The sequence below is a fragment of the Sturnira hondurensis genome, unplaced genomic scaffold (genome assembly GCF_014824575.4).
Source record: "Sturnira hondurensis isolate 20B ecotype Veracruz unplaced genomic scaffold, ASM1482457v3 Scaffold0010128, whole genome shotgun sequence".
Taxonomy (NCBI): Eukaryota; Metazoa; Chordata; class Mammalia; order Chiroptera; family Phyllostomidae; genus Sturnira; species Sturnira hondurensis.
Window position 1 is genome coordinate 1710858 of NW_028082759.1, and position 25681 is coordinate 1736538.

At 38.0% G+C, this 25681-nt stretch overlaps 1 protein-coding gene across 5 annotated transcripts; it reads right to left on the reverse strand.

The window, feature by feature from the left end:
* Window positions 1-4034: 4034 nt before the first annotated feature.
* MAP9 (microtubule associated protein 9) lies at window positions 4035-25681 on the reverse strand. Of its 5 annotated transcripts, none has more exons than XM_037058257.1 (11): window positions 25642-25681; window positions 24468-24623; window positions 23522-23606; window positions 22278-22595; window positions 16247-16479; window positions 12175-12271; window positions 10066-10310; window positions 7944-8014; window positions 6688-6856; window positions 5652-5741; window positions 4035-4232 (listed from the first exon to the last, which is right to left on the reverse strand). In XM_037058257.1, exons 2-11 carry the CDS (start codon window positions 24540-24542, stop codon window positions 4050-4052), a joined length of 1566 nt encoding a protein of 521 aa, XP_036914152.1. In that variant the 5' UTR covers window positions 24543-24623; window positions 25642-25681; the 3' UTR covers window positions 4035-4049. The 5 variants fall into 5 exon arrangements, with proteins under 5 accessions (XP_036914152.1, XP_036914156.1, XP_036914154.1 ...); XM_037058261.1 differs by lacking the exon at window positions 25642-25681 and adding an exon at window positions 25446-25600 and having other exon boundaries at window positions 12175-12268; window positions 16247-16476; XM_037058259.1 differs by lacking the exon at window positions 25642-25681 and adding an exon at window positions 25446-25600 and having other exon boundaries at window positions 16247-16476.

Here is a 25681-nt window from a genome sequence, read left to right on the forward strand (position 1 = left end):
ATAATTATAAAGAATTATAATTCAAGAAAAATGTTCAAAAAGCCATGATTGAGTCACTGTTGGTTATTTTCATATTTCAGAGAGAGGGAGACCCTCTAGCTAGGTGGGGGAAAAGTGCCCAGCCTGTGCCCACAGAAACGGACTGAATAAACAAACCTCTTTCTCCATTCCATTTGACGCGGGGAGGGAGGAAAGTGAAACAAGTGTGATCTTACCAGTAAGCGCTACACAGTCAGAATAGGCAGTAAGCAATTAATTATCAACCTTTGTATCAATTAACATGGATCAACAATGTCATCGTGAGTAATAATTTTAAAAATCTTGCTGGAAAGTCCTTCTGACTGTTGTCTGTTGGAGACTGAACCTTTTACTTATTTTCTGACTATAAAGGTAACTAACTAGGAATTAATCTTGAAACTAGCATGAATTCAGAGTCTTACCTCATCTTTGGCTACAACTTCCAGCCCACCAAAAAAATTACCCATCACATGCTTACTACCCAAGCTGGGCTGTAGATCAAAATTTTTAGATGTTACTTTACATGAAAACTGAAGTTACTAGAATTCCATATAGGGGTATTTTTTTATTCTATCTTAAAACAAATTTCCATAAGAAATTGGTAAGATGTAGTGTAGACATGTAAGGTGTTGTGTCTGGATGGTTTTACAGGTAGCACTACATTTGTACAGCTTGTATTACATTTCAAAACAAATTAGTTTGTATTAGGTCTTTGATGGATGAGTTTTTGTTCTCCAGAGGACTGATCAGAATAAGAAAGTGACTAAAGACTTAAATACATAATGTACCTAACTCTGGCTTAGTTATTAAGAAAATTCTATTTCACTTTTAAGAGTCTGTGAAAATAAAACCAAAAACATTTACATTTAATCACTGAAAGGGATACTAGCAGTCTGTCAGTGCAAGTCTCCTTAATACAAGAAGGCTTTTAGTTTTTCTTAGAATAAAGCATTTTTAAGAGTTTAATCAAAGGAAATCGCAAAACACTACCTTCTTCACTTGCAACATTGAAAACTTATTTTGATTACCTTATTTTATTATTTTTCTGCCTGGCACTAAAGTCAACTCATAAACAACAATACACCCCATTGGTATTTTTATTAGGATTGCATTAAATTTATCAATTACTTCAGGGAAAATGAACATCTTTAAAACAGTATTATAACATTGAGTATTCCTATTTCATGGCAGTTTTGATCCATTTTCTCCAGTCTTCATTTGTGTCCTTCAAGAATACTCTAAAATTTTCTTCATATTAGTCTTGAGCATTTCTTCAGTTTATTTCTAAGTGTTTCATCTTTTTATTCTACCTTCAGATAGCCTGCATGCCTCTCTAGCTACTGTTGCTTCTAAAGTTTATGTGAAAACATAACAATAAGAGTCAGAAAACTTTGAGAAAAGAGCTATGAAGGAAGATTAATGCAAACAATATTAAAATATACAAAGGCCTGAAAATGGAACTGTGGTACTAAAATGTATATGGTAAGACTGACCAATGACACGAAAAGTCAAGAAACAGACCCAAACCATCTGGGGATGTATCATGTAATTAAGGCATGACCTCAAATCAGTAATGGGCTTTTCTTTTTTAAATAAAAGATGCATTTAGGAAAAGTAAAGTTAGGATCATGTTACCCACCATACATCAGGATAATTTTTGAGTAGACCAAATGTTAAAATGTTAAGATATTAAAATCATAAAGTGACTATAATTAAAATAGGAGCACTTTGTTTAGTGTCAAGTTATGGACAAGGTGTTTGCGGCTATGCCTGGAATTCAAAACCCAAAAGTCTGATACATTCGACACCAGCAAATAAAATAAAAATTTTCATGGCCTAAAAACTATATGCAAAGTTGAAAGACCAACAGAACAATGGGAAAAATATTTGAAACTCATATACAAATAATAGATTAATTATCCTAGTGCATAAAAAAACTTCTAGAAACCAGTAAGTAAAAGACAAATAGAAAAATGTGGAAAGTCTATGACTTTACAGTTCATAGAAAAATACAGAGATGATCTTTATAAAAAAAGGAAAGATGCTTGACCTCAATCCTGAGCAGAGAAACAAAACTACAAAATACCCTGGATGATACCCTTTAACGAGCTGATTAGCATGACTTCAGAAAAAGTTTTGCAAGAAACCCCATGGAAAGAAACCCTAACTGAATCCTAACCCCTGTGGAGAAATCTTACACTTTTTGAAACAACTGATGAGTTAACTACTCATACCAATGTATTGGTACTCATGTAAAGTACCCATTCAACCCTGGCTGGTGTAGCTCAGTGGATTGAGCGCAGGCCTGTGAACCACACGATTGCGGTTCGATTCCCAGTCAGGGCACATGCCTGGGTTGCAGGCCAGTTCCTGGTCCCTAGCAGGGGATGCATGAGAGGCAACCATACATTGATATTTCTCTCTCTCTCTCTCTCCTTCCCTTCCCCTCTAAGATAAATAAATAAATAAAATAAAAAATAGAAAATCTTAAAAAAATAAAGTACCCATTCATATGAATGTATTACTTATTCAAAAATTAATTTAAAATGCCTATTGATACTGCTATTTTAAAATAGAAAACATTACTTGTTTGACATCAATGAGAAGTAACTACAGACATAAGTACACTGAAACAAAAATATCAAATATATGAATGTGTGTATATATACATATATGTACATATATTTGTATATCTGAATTTGTATATTTATATATACATATATGTACATATATTTGTATATACACATATATATATCTGTGTATATATGAAGCCCGGCTAGATATTTCCCTCCAAAAATGTATTTGCTCTCTTTTATTAAAAGACACCTAAATAAGATCTTTTCTTTGAGGTCATTAGAAAGATCAAAAGATAATTAAAAAACGGAATGACATTCTTGCCAGTGTTCGTGTGTGTCATGACTAGCTCCCACCTGAAAGGGTCTGGCAAACCTTCAGTGGCTTACTTGTCAGTGCTCTCTGATTTTAGATGTGAAAACCACTGCAAAGGAAGAAGGGGCAGGACTGGTTAAGGGACTAGTTGTGGGAATGTGGGTAAAGAGGAACGTTATGACTGAAGTTTTAAGCCTGACTGCTTTAGGGAGTAAATAAAAGAAATATGATATATGTAGGAGGAAAGAATGAATTCAACAGGGCAGCTTCCAGATGGAAGTGGTCAGTATGCAGGAACAAAAAGAACTGAAATTAAGAACAGAAAAGGCACACAAAGTAAGTACATTTAAAATTATATAAATGCATTAGCAAAAAATACCTACCAGCCATTTTTCATATTCATCAATAGCTTGTCTATCTTTATCTTTTTTCTCAGTTCTTTTCAGTTCTTCTTTTCTTTTCTCACTTATTTTCTCTTTTCTCTTTTCTTTGAAAAAAGCTTCCTTTTTTTCACTCCTATGTAGGATAGCATAAAACACTGAAAAGTTAAAGGAGAATATATAATAAAGATTTCCTAAAATATCTTTGCAATAATGACAATGAGATGCATTAGTAGATTTCAAGTAGATACATTTTAGAAGTCCTAGGGTATTATCGATTTCAAACCTATCAAAATATTTATTATTTTGAGGCTCTGGCTGGTGTAGCTCAGTGGATTGAGCGTGGGCCTGCGAACCATATGATCGTGGTTCGAATCCCAGTCCGGGCAGGCCAGTTCCCGGCAGGGGACTCACAAGAGGCAACCATACATTGATACTTCCTTCTCTCCTTCCCTTCCCCTCTAAAGATAAATAAATAAAATATTTAAAAAATTTATTATTTTGGATTACCATTTTTCCACAGCAGTTAGGTTGTCTTTCCTTTTCTCAGCAACACTTTCCTCTTCCTTCTGCTTCTTTGCTCTTTCATATTCTTTCTCCTTTTTATTTTTCTCTTTAAGATATTCCATCTTTTTTTCCTTCCATCTTTCAAAAGCCTGAAAAAGTTCAGAAAGATTTTCTGATTTATAGCGAATATTGTAAAATCAGTAAAAATGCAATCACTAATTTATATTTTCATATATTTAAAAATAACTAAGAAAGCTATTCAAAGTTGTTGAATACTTGTTGTGCTTCTTCTTTCCTTGCGGCATTTTCTTCTTCAGTTTTCTTCTTGTTTTTTTCCTCAAGCCTTTTTTTGGCAGCCATTTTCTTAGCTTCCTTTTCTTTCATGGCCTTCCAGGCCTCAAATGATGCTAAGGCTTCTTCTCTCTTAGCAGCTCTTTTCTATTTTGGATATAGTAGACAGTTATATATGTATATACAAATAGCCAGACAAATATAGATAGATACAACACGTAAAAATTTACCTTTAATTCCCTTGACATGCATATGTACAGATTGTGTTTCAAAGCAGATAATTTACTTAGAATGGTTTATATAAATTAATCTATGAAAAACATATTCTGAATTTTTCATTACATTTTAACATGTCCTTTATGAAAATGCATTTTATCAGCTATTGATCTACTATTACTGATGGAAAAGAAGTTGACTGTTTTTTTGGAAGTGTACTGTACAAATGTTATCAAAATCAACTGTAATAGGCTCAGTAGTACTATAAAATGTTAGTAAACTATTTAAGTAAAAAAAAAATCTGCAAGGTACTAGGCTTATAAAGTCTGAGTAAGGGAATTTGGCCATGACAAAGAGTAAGCTGCAGATCTTTGTGTAGAACAGAGTTTTGAGGGACATCAAAGCATAAAATTCTTACTACATAAACATACCGCAAGTGCTGAACAGGAAGTGGCAGACTGGAAACTATGCAGGTGAGTGTATAGCAAGTGTGTTATTGCTTTCCTCACTTCAATCTAATCCCATCATGTCCTACAACACTCAATGAGATAAATAGAGCCTTATTACGGAGGTAACATAATTCAGACGTAGCAGGACCACCTACCTCACTGAGTTGGGAAGATCAAATGAGATGTATCTGGCGCTGACCACAGCAGTAAGATGCTGCGAACGTGCGGACAGGTATGCAGGCAGGCCCTGCAGGGCTGCTCCGCACAGCGCTGTGCATTCAGGTAACAGGTTTCTTTCTACGTCCATTTTAGTATTAGACAGCATTATGAAGTGGTTTGATTTTGGTTTTTTTTCCAGGGCTTTTATTTTAGAAGGTGAGAAAGACCTGAGTATGTTGTAGGCTATCAAGTAGGACTTAGAGGTTGAAACAGCAGAAAAAATTAAACAAGAGTTCAGTTCTAGTCAAGGGGAAACATATGAGCCAAGATCTCAGGTAGAGGCTGATCTTAAAGACACATAAAATCCAAGTTAAAAAGAGGAAAACCAAATGTTAATGCTGCTGACCCTTTATATTCTTCGGGAAGTTGTATGAATGAAATCAATTTTTTAGACTGAAGTAGGTAGGTGGTCACAAGCAATAATACATTTATAATCAGGAACGCCAACGCTATCACACACATAGAAAATAAAAATCTGTGCATATATATTTTTATGTAAAAGTTATAACATATTTATAACAAAGTAAAAACGTATAAAGTTCCAGAGAAACAAATTAGAAATCAACTCTTATATATGTTATTTTGCCATTTAAAAAATACTTGATTTAGAAATGTTAAATATTCAGAGATATTTTACTAACTTAAAAATCCAGAATATTTTTACTCCTTTATTTCAGAATACCTGTTCATTTTGGATCCTTAAGTTTTCACTTTCAATCCTTTTAATTCTGTGCTTTTCATGTATATCTGCATTTTTCTTTTCTAACCACTCCTGTGAGAATAAGAATAAAGCTTTGATATTCAAAGTTTCTCAAATAAATTTGAATTTTTATCTATTTCTGAAATATTTATTTAAAAAATTTACATGCAAAACAAAAACATTTATAAAGTCTATGTAAACTAGTATCTTTTTTCTGATACTAGTTTTCTGATACTATCTTTTTATTCTAATATATAATGATCATGAATTGAGAAAATTATGTTATTTTTCTTAGTATTAACGACAGGTATCAAAGATTGGATTTAATGGCCACATATCAGTACTTTGCTCTGAAATTCACAGACTAATTTTTAAAATATATGATTCTGTATGACAAAAATATAATTGCAAAAATATTAGGAAAGTTTGTTCTCTGTATAAGCCTAATTCAAACTCTCTGGAATAAAAACAAAAGTCTTCTTGTTATTAACAGCATAAACTTTAAGAGAAAAAAATATAAAAAACATATACAGACATTAATATTTTTGCTTTATTTTTATAAATTAGCATGGTGTATTTCTTTCTTTAAAAACTACAGTGATCAGGCCCTGGCTGTTGTAGCTCAGTGGATTGAGCGCAGGCCTGCGAACCAGAGGATTGCGGTTCGATTCCCAGTCAGGGCACACGCCTGGGTTGCACGCCAGTTCCCAGCAAGGGACACACGAGAGGCAACCATACATTGATATTTCTCTCCCTCTCTCCTTCCCTTTCCCTCTGAAGATAAATAAATAAATAATTTTAAAAAAACCTACAGTGATCAGTTAAACAAAGCTTGGAAGGGAGTAATTTAGTAAAAAAAAAAATGTTTTGAATTGTTCAGGTACTATAAAGAAAAATCTTTGCCCATAAATTAAGTATTGCATCATTTTTTCTGACAGGGTCATTTTATTCCTTGGGAAATAAGTATGTTTATATAAGTAATTAGGTCTTACAATTAATTTATTTTTCACTTTTTTACCTGATAAACAGCTGCCCGTATGTTATCTGCTCTGTCAGGTTCCATGTTCTGTTTCTGTGAGGGCTTTTGGTCCAAAATTTTCAAAGTGCCTAAATACTGAGAAGAGGTAGTTTTTGATGGAGTCCTCCTTATAGAAGTAGAATTCTTTAAATACTCAGAGGTCATTAATCTGAAAAGATCCAAATACATCAAGATAAAATACTAAAGCTGCACTTGGTATAAAAAAGATTTGTCAGAATACTGTATTTTAAAACTATATTATGACTTAATAAATTATAATTTACTTTGAAAATGATGTATAATCTTTTCTTATTACACAAAGAGACCCATTCGGCATAACTTGAATTTTGTAACTTCCAGTTATGTGGCTTCAAAGTGACTGCCCTTTTAGGCATTGTAATTAGAGTATTTTAAAGAAACGTGGGTTTTATCTCAAGTTACATGGAAAAAACCCAATATTAATCAAGTAGGTTTTAATAGGTTCTTCTCTTACTTTGTTACATAAACCATCCTAAATAACAATGGTAGACTACTGTCCTGTATTTCAGGGGTTGGTGGGAAATCTGACGCACCGCCTGTTTTAGTGAATAAAGTTGACTTCGTCACAGCTGTATTCATTCATTTCCGTACTGTCTGTGGCTGCTTCCCTACTGTGACAGCAAAACTGAGGGGTTAGAACTAAGACCTGATGGCCCATGAAGTCTGGACATGAGCTCACTGGCAACTTAGAGACAGCTTGCTGACCCCTGTCCTAGCTGGTTAATGGTCATTTGATCAGATAATTTAAAAGATTCCAAAGGTTTTGATTAGCATGTTTGACTTAGCATTTTATTATCATCATCATCTGTGTTAATGAAGCCAGATAGGTTCTTATCATTTTATTAAAACAACTTAGTCCATAGAACCTCAAGGCTTTGAGTGTAATTTTCTGTGTGTTAGTAAAAGACACTTAACAGAGAAGTGTCAGGCTGGACCTGAGCTCTATTACTACTTCGTATGTCCTGTCTCTGAAAAACGGGGGAAGGAAACTATTCCAGAAGCAATGCAGAGTATGGAGAATCCTAATCAATCCCTTTTTATGGAAGAATATAACCCACTAAGGAGTTTTATCATGAAGAAACTAATCCATTTGCCTCATGAGATGGAAATAAGAGAAAACCAAGGAACGCCAAATGCAATTTACTTTACAGAAGTTCAATTAAAACTAGCTTTGTGGGATGTAACCCATAAGTAAGTAACAATGACAGCTTTATTACCTGCCTGAGGCACTGGATGCTCTGTTACTTGTTGACTTTTTATTCTTCGTATTTCTATCTTCAATTGTTTTCTATTAAATAGGAAAAGCCATAGCTGGATTAGTCACCACAACTATCACAGAGAGGTCATCACAGAGATCAAACTGTAAGTGGTCAATCAATGCTTTTTAAACCTCTACTGGGAGTCAAGTACAGACTGGAAACAAAGGATGTTACACTTTAGGGGGAGCTGATTGACAATAAAAAGATGAGCAAATGTGACTCATGCAAGAGCCCAGTGACAGACTGACTGGAGTGGAGGCGAGGGCCTCCCTCACCTCCTTCCTGGCAGAGCTAAGAAAAAGAATGAGTAGAAAGGAGCCACGGGAAGGTCTATGGAAAGAAAGACACGGTAGGCGCTGAGAGCCTGAGAGGGGAAAGAGCTTGATAATTTGGAGAGAGAAACAGGTGCGTCCTGCTGAAGCACAGTGAACAGCAAGGAGACTAGAGGACTCTGTGGTCAGACAAGAATCCCCTGAAATATTTAGGAAGCGGTAAGCTTCCATTTATTCTCATTATGGGAATCTAAGCAAGAGACTTTAGAAGAGGAATGAGTTGATTCCGACTTAAGAAAGCTAAGCAGTGAGTAAGAAGAAAGCCAGGGTCGGATTCACTCAGAAGAAGTATGTTATGGTCATACCTGACATATGTAAATTGCCTGTTCCCATTTACAATGACCTATTAGACATTTCTGAGATCCTGTCTATAAATTCCCGAATACCCTTCTTCCTTTTAAGGAGTAGCCTGTCTATAGAAACAGATAGGTGCTAGCATTAAAGATATAAACTAATTAGGGATATGTCAAACATATCTCTAATTTGACATTTGTTGTTTTTTCCTAAGGAAAGTGGTTAAGGACAATATATCTTAAACAAGGCTTAATGAACTTTCTCTATACACTTTAATAAAAAGTTAGTATTCTGTAGTATCATAAATTCCTTTTCAAACACAAGTTTTCAGTTAGCACTGTTATCTTTCTTGATGACAAATACACATAGCCAGCAGCTAACTGTAGCTATAAGACATAAAGACTAAATTCAGGAAAAATGAAGTTTAAATATGCCATACCAAAAATTTGTTTAAAAATCTAGTACTCTGGTACAGTGCATCGAAAGCACAAGTAATCCTACACACTAATTTGGTTCTCAAGGTTATAATAAAACTATTTCTGAGAATGACCCTGTCTATCCATTTTAACAACCATGAATGTGGACAAACATTTCTTCTTAAAGATTTTCATTAAAATTTGTAAAATGCTTAAAAACGACAGCCAAAGAAATAACTTGCATTAATTTAAACCTTGCAAATTGTTCCAGGTGGCATTTTTAAATGAAGACCTATGGAAACTTAGCCACTTACAGTTATGTATTTCTGAGATATTTACAAATACATTATGATCATATACTTCTGATAATTTTTATAAGATTTTATTTATTTATTTTTAGAGAGGGGAAGGCAGGGAGAATGAAAGACATCAATATGTGGTTGCCTCTTGTGCACCCCCTACTGGAAACCTGGCCTGCAACCCAGGCCTGTGCCCTGGTTGGGAACCAAACTGGCGATCACTTGGTTTGCAGGCCAACACTCAAACCACTGAACCACACCAGCCAGGAATACTTCTGATAATTTTTAATGAGACAATACATTTTATTACATTCACTGCACCCTTCCCTGAAGTTAAAATTCTATTGAAGTAAATAAGAAGCACTCGACCTGACTGGTGTGGTTCAGTGGATTGAGTGCTGGCATGCAAACTAAAGGATTGCTGGTTCGATTCCCAGTCAGGGCACATGCCTGGGTTGCTGGCCAGGTCCCCAGTGTGAGGCATGCAGGAGGTGATCAGACTCTGATGTTTCTCTCCCTCTCTTTCTCCTTCCCTTCCCCTCTCTAAAAATAAAGTAATTAAATCTTTAAAAAGTAATAAAAAATAAAATCTTAAAAAAAACCCACTTGACATTATAACTACTAAAAGATGAGTTTTCCACAGATAATCCAGAGGTACCAAACAGGGAAGACAAAATATTTAAAAGCTGTATTTTGAGTTTTAAGCTGCAGTACAAAAGGTATAATTTTATATAAATACCTCTGCAGGCTCAGTTGCATTGGGAGATCTTAAGTTACGTTGAGATAGTGGTAGATCATCACTTGTTAAATCATCATTCATAATCAGTTCAGCTTTCTCCTTTCTTTCTTCAAAGTCACCAGCAGTCACTTGCCCTTCTGTGGATTTCTCAAGTGCAGTGGTAACAAAGTCTATCAAAAATGAATTCTCTTCATTTTCAGCTGAGGTCAAGGATTGGTGGTTTTCAGTGAATTCTTCATTCTGATCTGTTTTGAGACAGAGTAACAGCACTAAAACTCCAGTGTAAATTAATTAGGTGGATAAGAGATTCATTTGCTTTTCACTACATGTCATTAATCCCTTTTTCTCGCAAGATATAAAATATAAAGAAAACTGTCATATTCAACTTGAGTAAGCTTTTTCCCCCAAAGCGATCTACAAAAGACAAAATGGTTACTCAATCTACTAAAAGATCTGACATACCTAACACTTAGAAGCAAACACTTTAGTAAAGAAAATAGAATAATTACCCTGAACTAAAGACACACCAAAAGCGCCTGTGGATGTGTAAACCAAGTAAGTCAGAGGGTAGTATTTATTCTCTTGAAAAGCCTGTTTCTTAGCTGGCACACGAGGCTGTGTAAGTAGGAGGCACACATCTCTCTGCTACTACAGTTACTAGCAGCGCAGATGTAAAACTGTATAGACGCAGGGAGAACCAAGAATCCGTGTAGCTCTAGTTGAGTCCACAACAGAGAACACAGCTCCCTTCTAACGCGTTTTATTCCCATGGCGATGAAGTCCTGCCGCTGCTTGGGAAGGGGCACTCAGGGTGGGCCTACTCTTCATTCTCCCAGTGCTTCCAGGGGCAGGATCCAGTTCTGGCAGGAGAGAATTCGGGTCTGCTCTTACAGAACCGCTTCTGTTATTCTAATCCTACCGCACTGTGGAATTGCAGCAGCAAGAAACCGGTGCTTTCCGCGTTGACTGGCAACCTTCACTTCTACTGGGACCCACCTCTGGCCAAACCTGTATCTTACTGTCAAAGTCTTAATTCCACAGCTTCCCTTCAGCCATTTTTTGGACTTGCTTTGAAGTATGCTTGACTTAAAATCACTTTAGAATTACAGTTGCACATTCACATTTGGAAAGCACTTATGACTCAAAGTATCATGAATGGATTCTGTGCATGAGCTAGTCAATGTACTCAGGTGAAAAGAACAAGGACTTGGAGCCAGAGTCAAATTATGATTGCACTGCTGACCTTGGGTATATTTCCCAGTATCCTTGTACTTCAGTTTTTCTCATCAACAAAATGACAAAAATTATACTACATAATAAGCACTTAATAAATACTGATTCCACATCCCAGTTCTGGAAACATCTATGCCTTTACCTCTCATTAAGCTACATGTCATAGAACTAAGGAAAGGAAAGCTGTTAGCAACTCACAGTCATGCTTAGTACATGTTTACTAGGTACTGGTCTAAGTACTTTACTCATGATGAACCCACTGATTTAGTCCAGCCATCCTACGAGATAAGTTACCCTTATGATCCTGATTTTAAAGATCGACATACAGAAGGAGAACTGCTTCATTCGTGCAGTTGTGCCTGGCTTCCAGGCCAGCTTAGTCTCCCTGTAACAACCACCTAACCGTGACGCTGTACTGTGGATTTCGGCAGGAACACCTAACAGCTCACATGGAGAGGTCATTCGGCTGGGCCAGAGCTGGGCTACTGCCTAAAAGGCACAGCATCACTTAGCTTTCACGGTAGCTTTGAGTTTGGTTTCATTGTAAGTCGAGAAAGTTAAGGCCCTGAGAAATTAAGTTCTACATTTCAAATCCCATGGTTAGTAAATAGCAGAGTTGGTACTAAAACTCAGGCAAACAGAAACATATACTGTTCCTATAACTACATAAAGTGGGGGGTGGGGGGCAAAAGTAGGTTTCCAGTTGTGAGTGTACAAAATAGTTTGTTCTTGCGTTATTCATTGTTTTATCATTTATCTGTATTATAAGTCTAAAACTAGTTGTTCCCACCGTGTATTATTTACTTTACAAATAGGATTTGTAAAATTCGAAGCAATAAAGTCCACAAACAAGTTATCATAATTTGATACAACCACCTTTTATAGATGTTTTATCCTCGGATCCTGGCGAAAAGGAATCTCCAAGACTTTCTTTGAGGGAGGATGATGATAAACTTGTTAGCCATGGATCCTGCTTAAAATTAAAAAAAGAAAAGATTATGTAAGTTAGTCCCCAAGATTTGTGGAAGACAATATCATTATTAAAACTATTTTATAACTGAAATTTGTGTTATTAGGAGTTTGCTACTGAAACACCAAAAGCTGGTGCACTCCTGGAGGCTAATGCACACTCCTTTCCAGCCCGACGTCTTGCTCATGAAAAGACGTCACTGCAGAGCTATTCCAGTTCTTCAGCTGACACCCGCACATTTGTTTTTAGCAATCTGTAAAACGTCCGCTACTCTCAAATGAAACTTCATAAATAGGTAAGGTGAAGATTTCATATCTCTTTCTCTAATTCTCCTTTCTCAGACAGTTGAAAGACAATACGTAAAAATCCTCAGTTTCAAATACATATTTGAAATACAGGTTTCCAAAAGAAAGCAATGATAAACACAGCTACTTAACAAATATTTGAGATTTAAAAAGTAGATTTTACGCACTTTAGTTTTCCTCAAAATTCTAAAACTTACAACTAAAGTGGAAATCATAGTTGGGTGCCTAAATTAAACAGTTCTTTATAGAATGGCAATCCAACCCAAAGGTGATGATATGATAATGTCATCAAAATCAAACTTAGTTTGATTTTGTGGCAAAGAACATTTTATGTCAAAAATAATAGAAGCCATCTAAGGAGATGGCAGAAGGGCTGAAAACACTAGAGCCTAACTTAACAAAGTTTTGCCTGAGGAGATTTGCAACTTGAAAGCTTTGAGCCTGAGGGCATTCTCTACACCTATAGCAGAAGAAGGCTTCTGGGACTGGCCTGAGAAAGGGGGCGGGTGTCAGAGGACAGAGTTGGAACTGGGAGATCAGCCAGGATGTTTGGTTCGATACAGAGGGCATAAATCCCCAAATCCACTAAAATTTTAGTGCATAGAAAATCCACTAAAATTCTTGGATCATCTATTGACAGTGTGGGGAAGACCTTCTTTTTTTTTTAATTTAATTTTTTAAGATTTTATTTATTTATCTTTAGAGGGGAAGGGAAGGAGAGAGGGAGAGAAGTATCAATGTATGGTTGCCTCTTGTGTGTCCCCTACTGGGAACTGGCCTGCAACCCAGGCATGTGCCCTGACTGGGAATCGAACTGCAATCCCTTAGTTCACAGGCCGCGCTCAATCCACTGAGCTACATCAGCCAGGGCGGGAAGACCTTCTTAGAGGGTCCTGGAAAATCATATCAGCTAGATCCTCAAAGAACTAAGCAGAGATTTCAGTCCATATTCACCAGTAGCATGATGGATAAGGAAATGTATGAAACTGTACTATTATTAGGTTTCTATATTAAATTTGACTAATGCAGTATCAACTCTAAATAGATTGTGATAATTTATAGATGCACATTATAATCCATAGAGCAACTACTAAAAATACAACGCAAATGGGAATCAAAATGGAAAGCCAAAAATATGTGATCAACTTGTTAACAAAGGCAGTAAAGGGGGTATAGAGGAACAATAACAGCAATGTCAATTAAAAAGACAGAAAATAAATAGAAAACAAACAGCAACAAATTGGCACTATATGTACTTAAATTAAAAGTCAATGGGCCGAACACTCATAAATGTCTAATGGACCCATAAATGGACTATCATCACAAAGCAGATTATCAGACTTGCTAAAAACATGACCCCAAACTACTACTACAAAAGAGTCACTGAAAGAAAAGACACAACTAGTTTGAAGGAAAATGACAGCAAAAAGATTTACCATGCAAACACTGGTCGTAAAAAAGCTGATGCTCTCGGACAAAACAAAGGGCAAGGTGAGGAGGACAGCCAGAGGTGGAAACGTCTCCTACTGCTCAGTGGGGTCAAGACACAAGTGCATCCTGTGTCTATGATAGAGTCATAAAACACTGGCAGAGGGAATGGGAAGGACGGTCCAATTTGCAAGCATGACTGGAAATCTGTAACACGCTAGATGGTACTTGGCTAATTAACCAGACAACAAGTCAGTGAGGAGAGAGAAGACATGAACCATGCTACCAGCCACCCTGACAAAATAAAGTTATAGAACTTCATGTCTAACGCCTGCAGAATACAGATTTTTTGAAGAAACAAATGGAACTTTCACAAGATACACTTAGGATAGGCCATAAACATATCTCAACAATTTTTAAAAATGTGAAATTTAATAAGATGTATTTCCTGATCACAATAAAATTAAATTAGAAACCAATATGAAAGATTTGATTGGATCTAGAGAAGATCCAAATATTTGGAAATAAAATCATTCAGCACAAAATAACCAATTGGTCAGAGGTTACAAGGGAAATTAGAAAATATATTTAATGAAATGATAGTGAAAATAAAAGGTATCAAAAACCTGGGTGCTGCTAAAGCTGTGCATAGAGAGACTTTTATAGCTTTCAGTAGCTTTATTACAAGGGAGGAACAAATAAAACCCAAGAAAGAAGAAATAAAGAGGGAAAATCAGTAAAACTAGAAACCAACTATACAGAAAATTAACAATGTCAAAGCTGGTTTTTGAAAAGTTTAATAAAACTGAGCAATGCCTTTCAAGATTTAACCAGAAAAAAATCACAAACTCTATATTAGACATAAAACATCATGATAATCCAAAGACTTCTTAATGGAAGCTTAGCCAGGCACCATATATTCCCCCTCCCTGATCTGAAGCACATTACAGAAGAGGAATGTTCTTCCCACACTTATCCCCTCCGAATGGGAGGCGGGAGTTTGCTAACCACAGTGAGGTATGAAGAGAGGCGGTCAAGTATTCTCCCCTAACAGAGATGCAGAGTGAACTCCCTGGTGAAATCCTGACAAGATCACACTTCCGATTTGGGATATCCCAGAAAATATGACATGGTGCCATCAACATTCAATCAATAAAACCAAAGGAATAAAATGGCACTGGCTATGACGCCCTTAGCCAGTGTGTATGACAAAGGGGCCGCACACCAAATCTGACAAGCTCAGGAGAGGCCTGCATGGTAGGCCGTATACACTCAAGAGACGGACAGTAACCACAGAGGAGGGTCTGAACACAAACATTCCTACCTGAAGGCGGATCATGGCCGTAGTCACATCCTAGGCCTGTGGTTTCCTTGACAAAGGTCAATCTTTACTTTAGGTGAGCTTGTCTTTTGTCATTTTGCATCTAAGATAACATGCCTCTGAAATGCCAGAGTGATCTCCTCTTCCAGATCCTCAGGGCACTCCCACCTCTCCGAGCAAGAGGCCACACGAGCAAGAGGCCACAGCGCTCCTCCATTGCTACTGTGTTCCCCAGGACCATCTCCACGTGCTGTGAAGGTTCATTACTAACTCTCCTGTACCCACCACTGTAAAAGCAGAGATTTCCCTGCTCTGCTTTCTCCCATTCCCTAACCTACCACCAGTGGATTTCAGGTAACTCTCCTAAGTGTCCTCCTTTGATTCTAACGTATAAAATAAGCTAAAGCTGCCATTCTCCAGAGCATTTTCTCAGTATGTTGAGATTTTGCTTCCCAGCAGTTGTCATAATTTGGCTCAAATGAACTCGTAAAAATTCTCCATGGGTTTGGACATTTCTTACATTGGTGCCATAAATTATATCATTCAAATGCATAAATAAAAATATAAATCCCTACAATGAAAGGTATACAATATTGTACAGATTCAAAAGGGCAACATTTTTTCACATTTTATTTTCTCTGAAATTGAATGCATATTATAATTACTGGTGTGTTATGGCTTAATTGGCAGAGTTTCATTGTCTCTTGGCCTTACACAATATATTGCCATATCTTCAAGCAATTGACAGAGCTTCAGACTCAACGGAATACAGTATATTGAACAAAACCCTTAAAACCATTTCCTTATCAACTGCTGAAGAAAACAGTAACATGCACGTGCACGCACAAACATTCTCTCTCTCATGCTTGGAAGCAAAGGCCCGGATTCAGGAACTCGGTTCAGCAGTTCAGCAGCAACACTAACCTCAGCATCAAGGTTTTCAGAGATGGCTTTTTTCTCATCTTCTGGTTGCCTGTCACTTGTCTCTGGGAGGGACAAAGGCACTGCATGCACCTCTAATTCTTCATGGAAGGCAGTTTCTTTCTCTTCTCCTGGCCCTTCTTTTTCCTCCCTGAGGCTGTGCTTTTTCAACATGGTCCTTGGCCGAGGTAAAGGTGTGAAGTGTTTTTCTGCTTCCTGGCTGCGGCTGGTGTCTGCTGCAGAGAAAAAAAAGAAAGAAATGTTTTAAGATGGGTGAACCAAAAAAAGATCATGGCTTCAACCCCAAGGTGCCACCGCGCTTCCCTCTGGTGCCCATGCACCTTGGCTGTCTGCCCCGGAGAGTCCAGAGGACACCCACAATCCTCTACACAGAGCTCCAGTAGCCACGGATGGACAATTTAACACGATTGTAATTTAAAAAAAAAGTTGCCATCCTGGAAGTATCTAGTTTCCTTTAGTTTTGTGAGAAGTCCTCAACTATGAATTCTCACAGCATTCAAAAAATTGTAAAAAGCAAAACAAAACTGTGCCCTATAAACTGAGGGATCTCATCTATCAAACCTAATTACTGAGTCTCTGTGGCTGGGCCCTGGACACATGATTCGTATTCCTGGGCCTCACAATCGAGACTGTGACCATGGTCCTGTCCAGGGACTTTACAGGTTGGGAAGGGAGCCGATTCTAAAGAAATAAATGACAGGATAAAGGCCATCACAAGCATGGAGATGATGCTGTGTCGGTACAGGGATGGGACTACCTCTTGCTGGAGGAGGGAATGAAGACCTAGATGATTGAGTTGTTCTTTGAATTCATGAAACTTCTCTAGCAGCTATGAAAATAGCTCAGTTCCTATTTCAACTACTTTTAAGTTTAAACCAATTTAATGCTGGTATACTTCCGGCCCTCAAAAGATGATAAAGTTTTTATGTAAACCTTTCGCCTGAATTTCACCTGTTATACTTTCTCCATTGTTCTACCAATGCATTCTTCTGACAAAATTCCAAAACTGGACTAATTAGCACCTCCCTCCTTTCTGCCTATAAATGGGCTTAGGAATGCTGCTAGATAATTCTACAATCATACCAGTGGGTACCAATGTAAATGTCACACTGCCTATTTTAGCTATGTCCTAAATGTTCAGTCCAAATTCCAAGGGTCATCCTAGACTCCTCTGTTCCCCCACATGCAAGCATCACTAGACCCTATAATTCTACTTTTTAAATCTCTCACTTATTTCACTTTCCACATTCCTGCTGTGAGCTCCTCATCCATTCTTTACTACATTACTGCCTTAATGATATTCATAAAATGAAAATCAGATCACATCGCTCCTCCCCACAAAAGTCACTGGCTCTCCATCATAAAGTCCTACAGAATACAAGCTTACTTGCCTTGGAACAATCCAGAAGCTTTCATGGTCTTATCCCTGGCTAACTGCACTGCCTCGTCTACTGGACACCCATTCTGCAATGTGTCCCTGACATGCTGGGCAGGTGGCTGTTTTGAATTGATGTCTCGCAACCCTTTCTACTACTACACCTTTACTCAAGCTGAGCCCTCTGCCTAGAATGTCTGGTTCCTACTCCTGCTTCTTCTCCTGACAAATGCTTGCATGTCTTTCGAGCCCAAGTTAAAGAAAAATACTGCATAATGCCTGAAAGAAGCTGCTGGGTCCATTTTTTTATTGTGTAAGAACACTTAAGATGAGATCTACACTCTTCATAAATTTGTACGTGCACAGTACAGTGTCGTTGACTAAAGGCACAATGTCATACAGCAGACCTCTAGAACTCACTCATCTTGTGTAACTGAAACTTTATACCTGTTGAACAGCAACTCTGTGTCTACTCCACCAGCCCCAGGCAATCACCATTCTACTCTGTGTTTCTGTAAGTCTGACTGTTTTAGGTATCTCGTATTTAAATCTTGGCTCTGACTCATTAGCATTGCAACTTATCAAAGTCATCTAGCCTCCACTACCTTGGCTTCCTATTGCTAAAAACTAGTTAAGAATCCATTCCTGAGCGGCCCATGGGACTTAAATGAGATGATAAAGTGCATAGCACAGTGCCTGATGCCTGGTAGAATTCAATGACCAGTAACAATTGTGGTAAACATTTCCCCTTTTTCTGCTGGGTTTGTCCACCACTTTTGGAGTAGCCTCTTTCCCTCTGCAGCCCTATGACTCTGGTGGATTAACTAGTATCTCCTCGGTACCCCTGTGAGAAGGGCGGGGCCACGATGCACACCATCACCACCCATATGGCTTATCACCGAAGCTTCACCTCCCTTGTCCACAGCCACCACTGGGCAAGTCAGTGCTTTCTATTTGGCATTGGGACATATGCCTTCAAGGTCATGGAGTTTAAAAAATACGGTAAGGAGATGGTTAGTGGGATTTTCCCAACAAGTGAAGGGCTGAGACCAAATGAGAGAAAAATACAGAATGAAGGAACACATAGGGTAACTGGGGCTGACAGGGGCAGGAGAGAATGAGAGGGTCGGGGAGTCAGGGATGGGGAGCAGAGGGAAGGAGATCCAGATGACACAGAAACACCGAGTCTTTACACTTAACCACACAGAAAGCAAGGTCTCCTGACACCCAGCTCAGTCAGGTGATGAACTCTCGACTGTTTGTTTGAGTTCCATCATTTGTAAGCAGGAGTCCTCACTGTGAGCGCTACTGTTTGTCCCTGTTGCCGCTGTTGTCCCATCTCCTCTAGGAAGCTCTCAGTAAACTCGGGTGTGCACTTGCTGTGAGCTTACTGTAGCTTCTGTATGGTTCCCCATTGAACTGCAGTCTTTGTTATGGTCTGAATGTCCCTTTAACCCCAGATCCTTACGCTGAAATCCTACCCCCACAGGTGATGGTACCAGGAGGCAGGGCCTTTGGGAGGTGACTAGGTATGAGGGCAGACCCTTCATGAATGGCATCGGTGCCCTTATAAAAGGGGCTCCACAGAGCTGCCTGCCCCTTAGCCATGGAAAGATACAGTGAGACGTCTGGAAGAGGCCCCATCTGCACTGTGACCTCAGACTTGTGTCTCCAGAACTGTAAGAAGTAGGTTTCTGCTGTTTATAAGCCAACTAGTTTGTGGTATTTTGTTACAGCAGCCCAAATGGCCTAAAACAGTCTCAGAGGATTGATACTCTGTGTGTTTTTTAATTAAACTTATTAGGGTGACTATTAGTTGATAAATCAGATAGGTTCCAAGTGTGCAAGTCTATAACACATCGCCTGTACACTGCACTGCATGCTTACCACCTAAAGTCAAATCTCCTTCCATCACCACCTGGTGGTGTATTCTTAGCTCCCATCACAATGCTTGTGACATAGTGCTTGCAACACAATTATGTGTGAGTGTTAAACATGATCTGCTTATCGGCAAATGTTAAATAATAAAACGAATCCTAAAAACATTTACAGAGTGTTTAATTTATGCCAAGATTGTTCTAGGCACCTGAAACGTATGAACTCATTTAACTCATTTAATTGCCTCAAACCCGTGATGGTGACTCAGCTATCATGCCCATTTCATAGATAAATCAAAGGAGCAGCGAAGAGGCCCTGCACAGAGGGTCCTCAACTCCAGACAGTGTGATGAAAGCAGCAGCACCCTGCCTCCAAAGTTCAGGACCCCAGTCACATTCATGTTTGATAAAAGCACACCCTGCAAAACTTACTTTTTACAGTCACTACCCATGTGACAGTTGCTCACCAGAACAACCAAGGTCGAAGAAAACTTTCAGGTTCTAACTTTTTAATGAAGCATGGATTACGACTCAGCAATATCTCACCACATTAAACATGTCAGGTTCCAAACCCTGTAAGGAGAAGTCTAAAAATTACAAGGATAAACCTAAGCTCATGAACCACATCTGTTCTTTCATGAATGAATCGTTCATTTTTATTTACATATTCAAATACTTAATAAATGCCAGACGCCATCTTAGGACCATTAGCCTCCAATTTTTGCTTCCGTCTGAAAGACCTGGGAATAATGACTTTAATATATTTTATACTAAAATGCCACTTCCAGCATTGTCAAGTTTTCAGGAAAAAAAATACGTCTATGTATCTTCAAAATGCAATGTTTTATAATCAAATGTTAAATATTACCTATATTGGTAATTATTTTATATATCCTAAAGAGCAAATGGCTAATGATTATTTAAAAATATAGCACTGTACATTGCTAGCGCTTAGAATCCAGGTGCCATCTTGTGGTTAAAATACAGCATTTCTATATGCATTTTAACTCATCAAAGGTTAAAAAATGAAAAGGCATTAAATAGATGGATTACTGCTGATTATCTATCATTGAGTTACATACCTCTACCTGAAAAAGACCAATTTCTCCTTCTGTATGTTTGCATTTTCATATTAGCCTAATGAAAAGTTTTTAAGAATCATGACAAGCCGGGTAAATATAATCTACAAAAACAGATTTCTAAACTCAAATAAGACCAGAAAACACTGCCTCTTCTATCTTTCTTGGAGAGTCACTATGCATCTTTATTAACAGCTCCCAGAAGATATCCCGTAAAGAAATCAGTTCAAATTTTCTATACCTCTGTTTTCCCCATAATGCCAATGAACAACCAACCAACTCTGGGCAATGATGAACTATTGGATTATTTACCCAGTTCAATTTGTTCCCTTCTCTCCATTTTTTTAAAATTGTATTCAGTACACTGGGAAGGTGTATTGTAGCAAGTAAATTCTGTTTCATATGCCTTGTGCTCCCAATTTGGTAGCATTTTATAGTTTATGACACACACATTGATTAGTTCTCAAAGCAACTCTGTGGGATGGGAAGAGCAGGTTCCATCCTCTTCTTCCTCAAGCATACACTGGGCTAAGGTCACAGAAACTGAATACAAAGTTGTTTCTTTTTTTTCTGTGTCCAGGACACAACCTTAGTACCCCTAGCTCTGCTCATAGCCCCTCCTCATGTGGAAGTTAATGGGATTGTGGGGGGGAAATAAGGAGGGGCTCTCTAATGCAGGCACAAAATAGTTTTTCTGATGCTACCAGTGATATCTACTGTGTAAAGTGTGTAATATTTACCGGTCCAGTATTTAATGTTGATACAAAGGAAAGTGATTTTTATGAAAGTTAGTACCAAGTACTATTTTTCCTGTAAAACAAAAGAAAGAAAACTGGAAGACACAAAACCCTTCCTTTCCGTGTCCGTGTTTCTGTGTGGTGGCCCGGGGGACAACAAGGGGTTGGTTCCCACTTTATTCCATCTTTGTTCCACTGTGCCTAGGGGTCAATAGAATTATGAGAAAGCCCTTGGCTGGTGTAGCTCAGTGGATTGAGCGCCAGCCTGCAAACCAGAGGATCGAGGTTCAATTCCCAGTCAGGGCACATGCCCGTGCCCTGTTCCCAGATCCCAGAATTGTCAGAAATTACAGCGATTCCAGATCACACCGAAATGCACTCAGAATATTGAGTGTGAGTGGCTTTTTTTGTAGGGAATAGAGGAACTAAATGCAGATTCTTTCTAAAAGGAAAGCCTGGGGGCTTGAATAACAGGAGAAAAGACAAAACTCTCTCCCTTCAAATATATAAATGTCAAACCAAATTCTGGCAAATGGTGGCAGAGAAATGATGTGTTAAGGACGGGTCCCAGGGCTGCTATAACTTTAATCACTGTCATATGAAATGGATTAGCAGGATCCCACGGCAGTTCCACCCCTAAAAACAAACTCGCGGCTCACAGACGGAGGCACGGCTGGGCCTCGGAGCTTCAGGAGGCGCCGCTGTGGATGACTGAAGGTACTGGGGCCTCCTGCCAGGCACCAGCATAGATGCTACACCAAATATACCGCTGGACGTCAGAACTATGGGTTTTCTCTCTGGTTCTATTATTTTATGTTTGTAAAACTGAAAAGTTAAGTCTGATTTATGTCTTTAATAACTAGCTACCATATGAAGGTATTTCCTACCTGGTTAATCTTAAAATAGATTTTCAAGAAATGCAGTGGCAATGATCTCATAATTTACCTGAAGATGTGTTTTTGATGGAAAGAATTCTGGGTTTAGGTTTCATTTGGATTATCTCTTCTTCAATTTGCTGGTCTTCATTTTGACATTCAGATACAGGATTTACAACCCCATGTTCACCACCGTTAGGTGCTGTCTCCTCGTCATTTTTTATGGACAGTGAAGGCTCTTCTTTCATCGTGTCACTGTTGGACTTCTTAGTTTTCAAAAAAGACGGTTTTGGAGAATTCTGTTCATCATCTGATATGTGGAAATCATTTATTGTTTTCTTAACTGAATTTTCATCCATGGAGGTGTCAGAAAAATCACCTAAGGAAACTGAAAATGGAAGAAAAATGTCTACAGTGGTGCATCTTGAAGTTTGGAAGGTTGCACTAATTAAACGATCATCTTTAAGATTAGACATGAACAATTTAGGCAGTTTTTATTGGCATTTATTAAATAGAAATTTCATTAATTTATTTAAGACATACTTATCAAGTCTGAATAGAGTGTCAAGCACTGTGCCTGCTCTGAGAAGTCATCCAGAGTTTCCTCGAAATAACCGTTGGCCATGGGAGAGTTAGATTTTGGATTGTAAAACTTTTATATATAAACAACCATATTAGATTTTACTATGAGAAGAATACTACAGAATGTTAACCATATAGCAATGATTAAATGATTGTTCTGATTATTTTTAAGAGAACACTAAGAATTAATCACTGATTCTTAAAATATAAAACAACCAATTTCAAGTTTAGAATTCTGTATGTTTAGACCTAAATGTTAATGTTTGTACATAATCAAAAGAAAACAAATTAAATCATACCAATATTGATACACTGAGTTTTTAAAATTGAATCCCTATTACAGTAAAAAAAAAGATTTATAAAAAGCATTATAAAAGTGATTCTGATATGCACCAAAGTTTAGTTCTATAGACCCTAGTAAGTAACTTACTACAGGGTCTCTTAGGGTTGACCTTAAAGATGAATTTGCTTCACCATTGACAGACATCCTTTACTGCAAACCTACTGTCAGCTAATTTATATTTTCATATTGACATTCATAAACAACCAAGGACAATCATTCAACTTCTTGAAAATTAATGGTGACTTTTACTTGAAAAAAAGTTGGAAATCTAAAACTAGTGAATTCATAGATATTATTTTTGCATGAATGATTTTTTTGGAGGAATGCGCCAAATATAACTAAGAAAACAAAAAGAAGAGCAGCAATTCACTTTCCATATCCCCACATACCAATCTCATCGCTGTCAAAGTCGTCTGAGTATTCAGAACTCCTTTGTCTGGCCGAGCGAGCTGTAATTGCTTTTATTAGTTCATCCTGGAATAAAGTCATTAAAATCAATTTTTACCCAAAAGGCTCCTATTTAGAATTAAGTATTTAAGCAAATAGTGCTTGGTTAATAATTGCTTTCACACTCCGTGTTTATCACTGAAAACCAACCTTGTGCCAGACACCCAAGTTCTCAGACTCAATACAGAACAACACAGATAAGATTCCTGTCCTTACGGAGCTTTATATAAAGGACACATGGACAACAACTAAGAAGGGTGGAAATGGGAGGGAGGGGGGAGTACGGGGGGTGGGATGGGATGGGAGTCATAGACAGAAAACTGTACTTGAAAAATAATTAAAATTAAAAGAAAAAGATTCCTGTCCTCACAGAGCTTCAGTTAAATTGGAGGAGACAATACCAAGTACGATAACTGTGGAGACTCTGACAGGATATATTATGAACTGGCATTCTGGAAGAAACTTGCTGTTTATGATCTTTTGTTTCTGGAGACTTCAGTAAAGGATATAATTATTAATACTGCAAATTTTGAGGCTGAGTTCAAAGCAGTAGTGACTGAACAGAGAAAACCTAAACGCTGTTATGTTACAATAGGGAAAAACCATAAAACATTTACATGGAAACTCTAACTTAAAGTTGCTATTCAACTTCCAAAAGATGATTTAACTTTTATGTAAGACCTCGATCACTGAAGCCAGTTTGGTGGTCTTACACACTCAGAAGACTGTGTAATACTAGAGGCCAAACACAATCATCTGCAAAATAAAAATAATAAAAAAAGAAATGTAGGCCTTACTCCAACTTTATACAGGACTCTTCCTAAAATCAGTTCAAATCCAATGTTCCCAATCCAGTGTTTATTTGTAAAGTCATTTGAAATACTGTACCTGGAAAGTAGTTCTTTTGGTGACTTTTGGACTCTTTGTGTACGCCAAAGTTGTGCTAAAAACTTCACCAGACATAACGTTTGGGATTTTTTCTTTACTCGTTACCTTTGTAAAATGGCTAATAAATGATAGGAACAATTCAATCACTGATGGTGCCTGAAATACAAAAAAATATTAGACTTTTTTGCATGCTTGAGAATTTCTAACACTAAACTTTACACAACACCCCGCCCCGTCAAAGCCAAACAAAACCAGAAAAGCACGATGTGAACACTGAGCTACATGAGCTACAGCTACACTTAAAAATGAAGAGTTCTTGTAAAAATATATCAAATTCTCATAACACGCTTTTTAAAAATATTCAAATTGAAGTTATCCTAAAATAACTTTACATTTTAAGGACAAGCAAAAAAATGACTGAAAATAGGTTAATAGGCAAAAATATTAACAATTAAACTACAAACTTTATTTCTTATCTTGCATTAAAAATTATAACATTGCTAATAAAAATAGTCATACTTATTTAAAAGACTACCGAGGGTGTTATTAGCATAAAGATTATAACTAAGAGTACTACCACCATAACAAGACAAACCAAAAATTGCTCGCGGACAGATCATAATGCTAAACGGCAAACAGCGATTATTTTCCAAGCCACTTTTCCCTCTTTCAAAGGTGTCAGCAGGGTAATACAAGACGAAGCTCCGCGAAGTATAAATTGGCCCATGAACGTTTCTCTTACTTGAAGTGGAGGCCCGGGCCTGGGCGCCCGGGCCTAAACACCCAGCTGCTCGTCCAACGCAGCGCCAGCCGGGGGTCAGCTCCCGGCCCGTCCAGGTGGCGCACAGGTCCCCGCCCGCTCCACACCGCACTGCCCGCAGAGACCTGGATATTCTGCAGTGCAAGCCAGAGCACCAGCTCCGCCCCGTTTGTCCGCAATCCCCCCCAGCCCCCACGAAGTCCCCGTTCTGTACCCACCCTTGCCACTCCTGCGGAGGGCTCCCAACAACCCTGAAGACAGAGCGACTGAACTCAGGCAAAACCTCTTCCCCGGGCCTGGGCTCGGCGATTCTCCGACACAGGGAACTGGACCGAGCAAGGGGGCGGGACTAAAAAAGGAGGTGGTTGGCGGTTGCTAGGAAACAGCGTCTCCGGGAGGAAGTGACTTTCCTACCTCCAGGTCTCTCGGGTACCCAACGCCAATTTACGGCCCC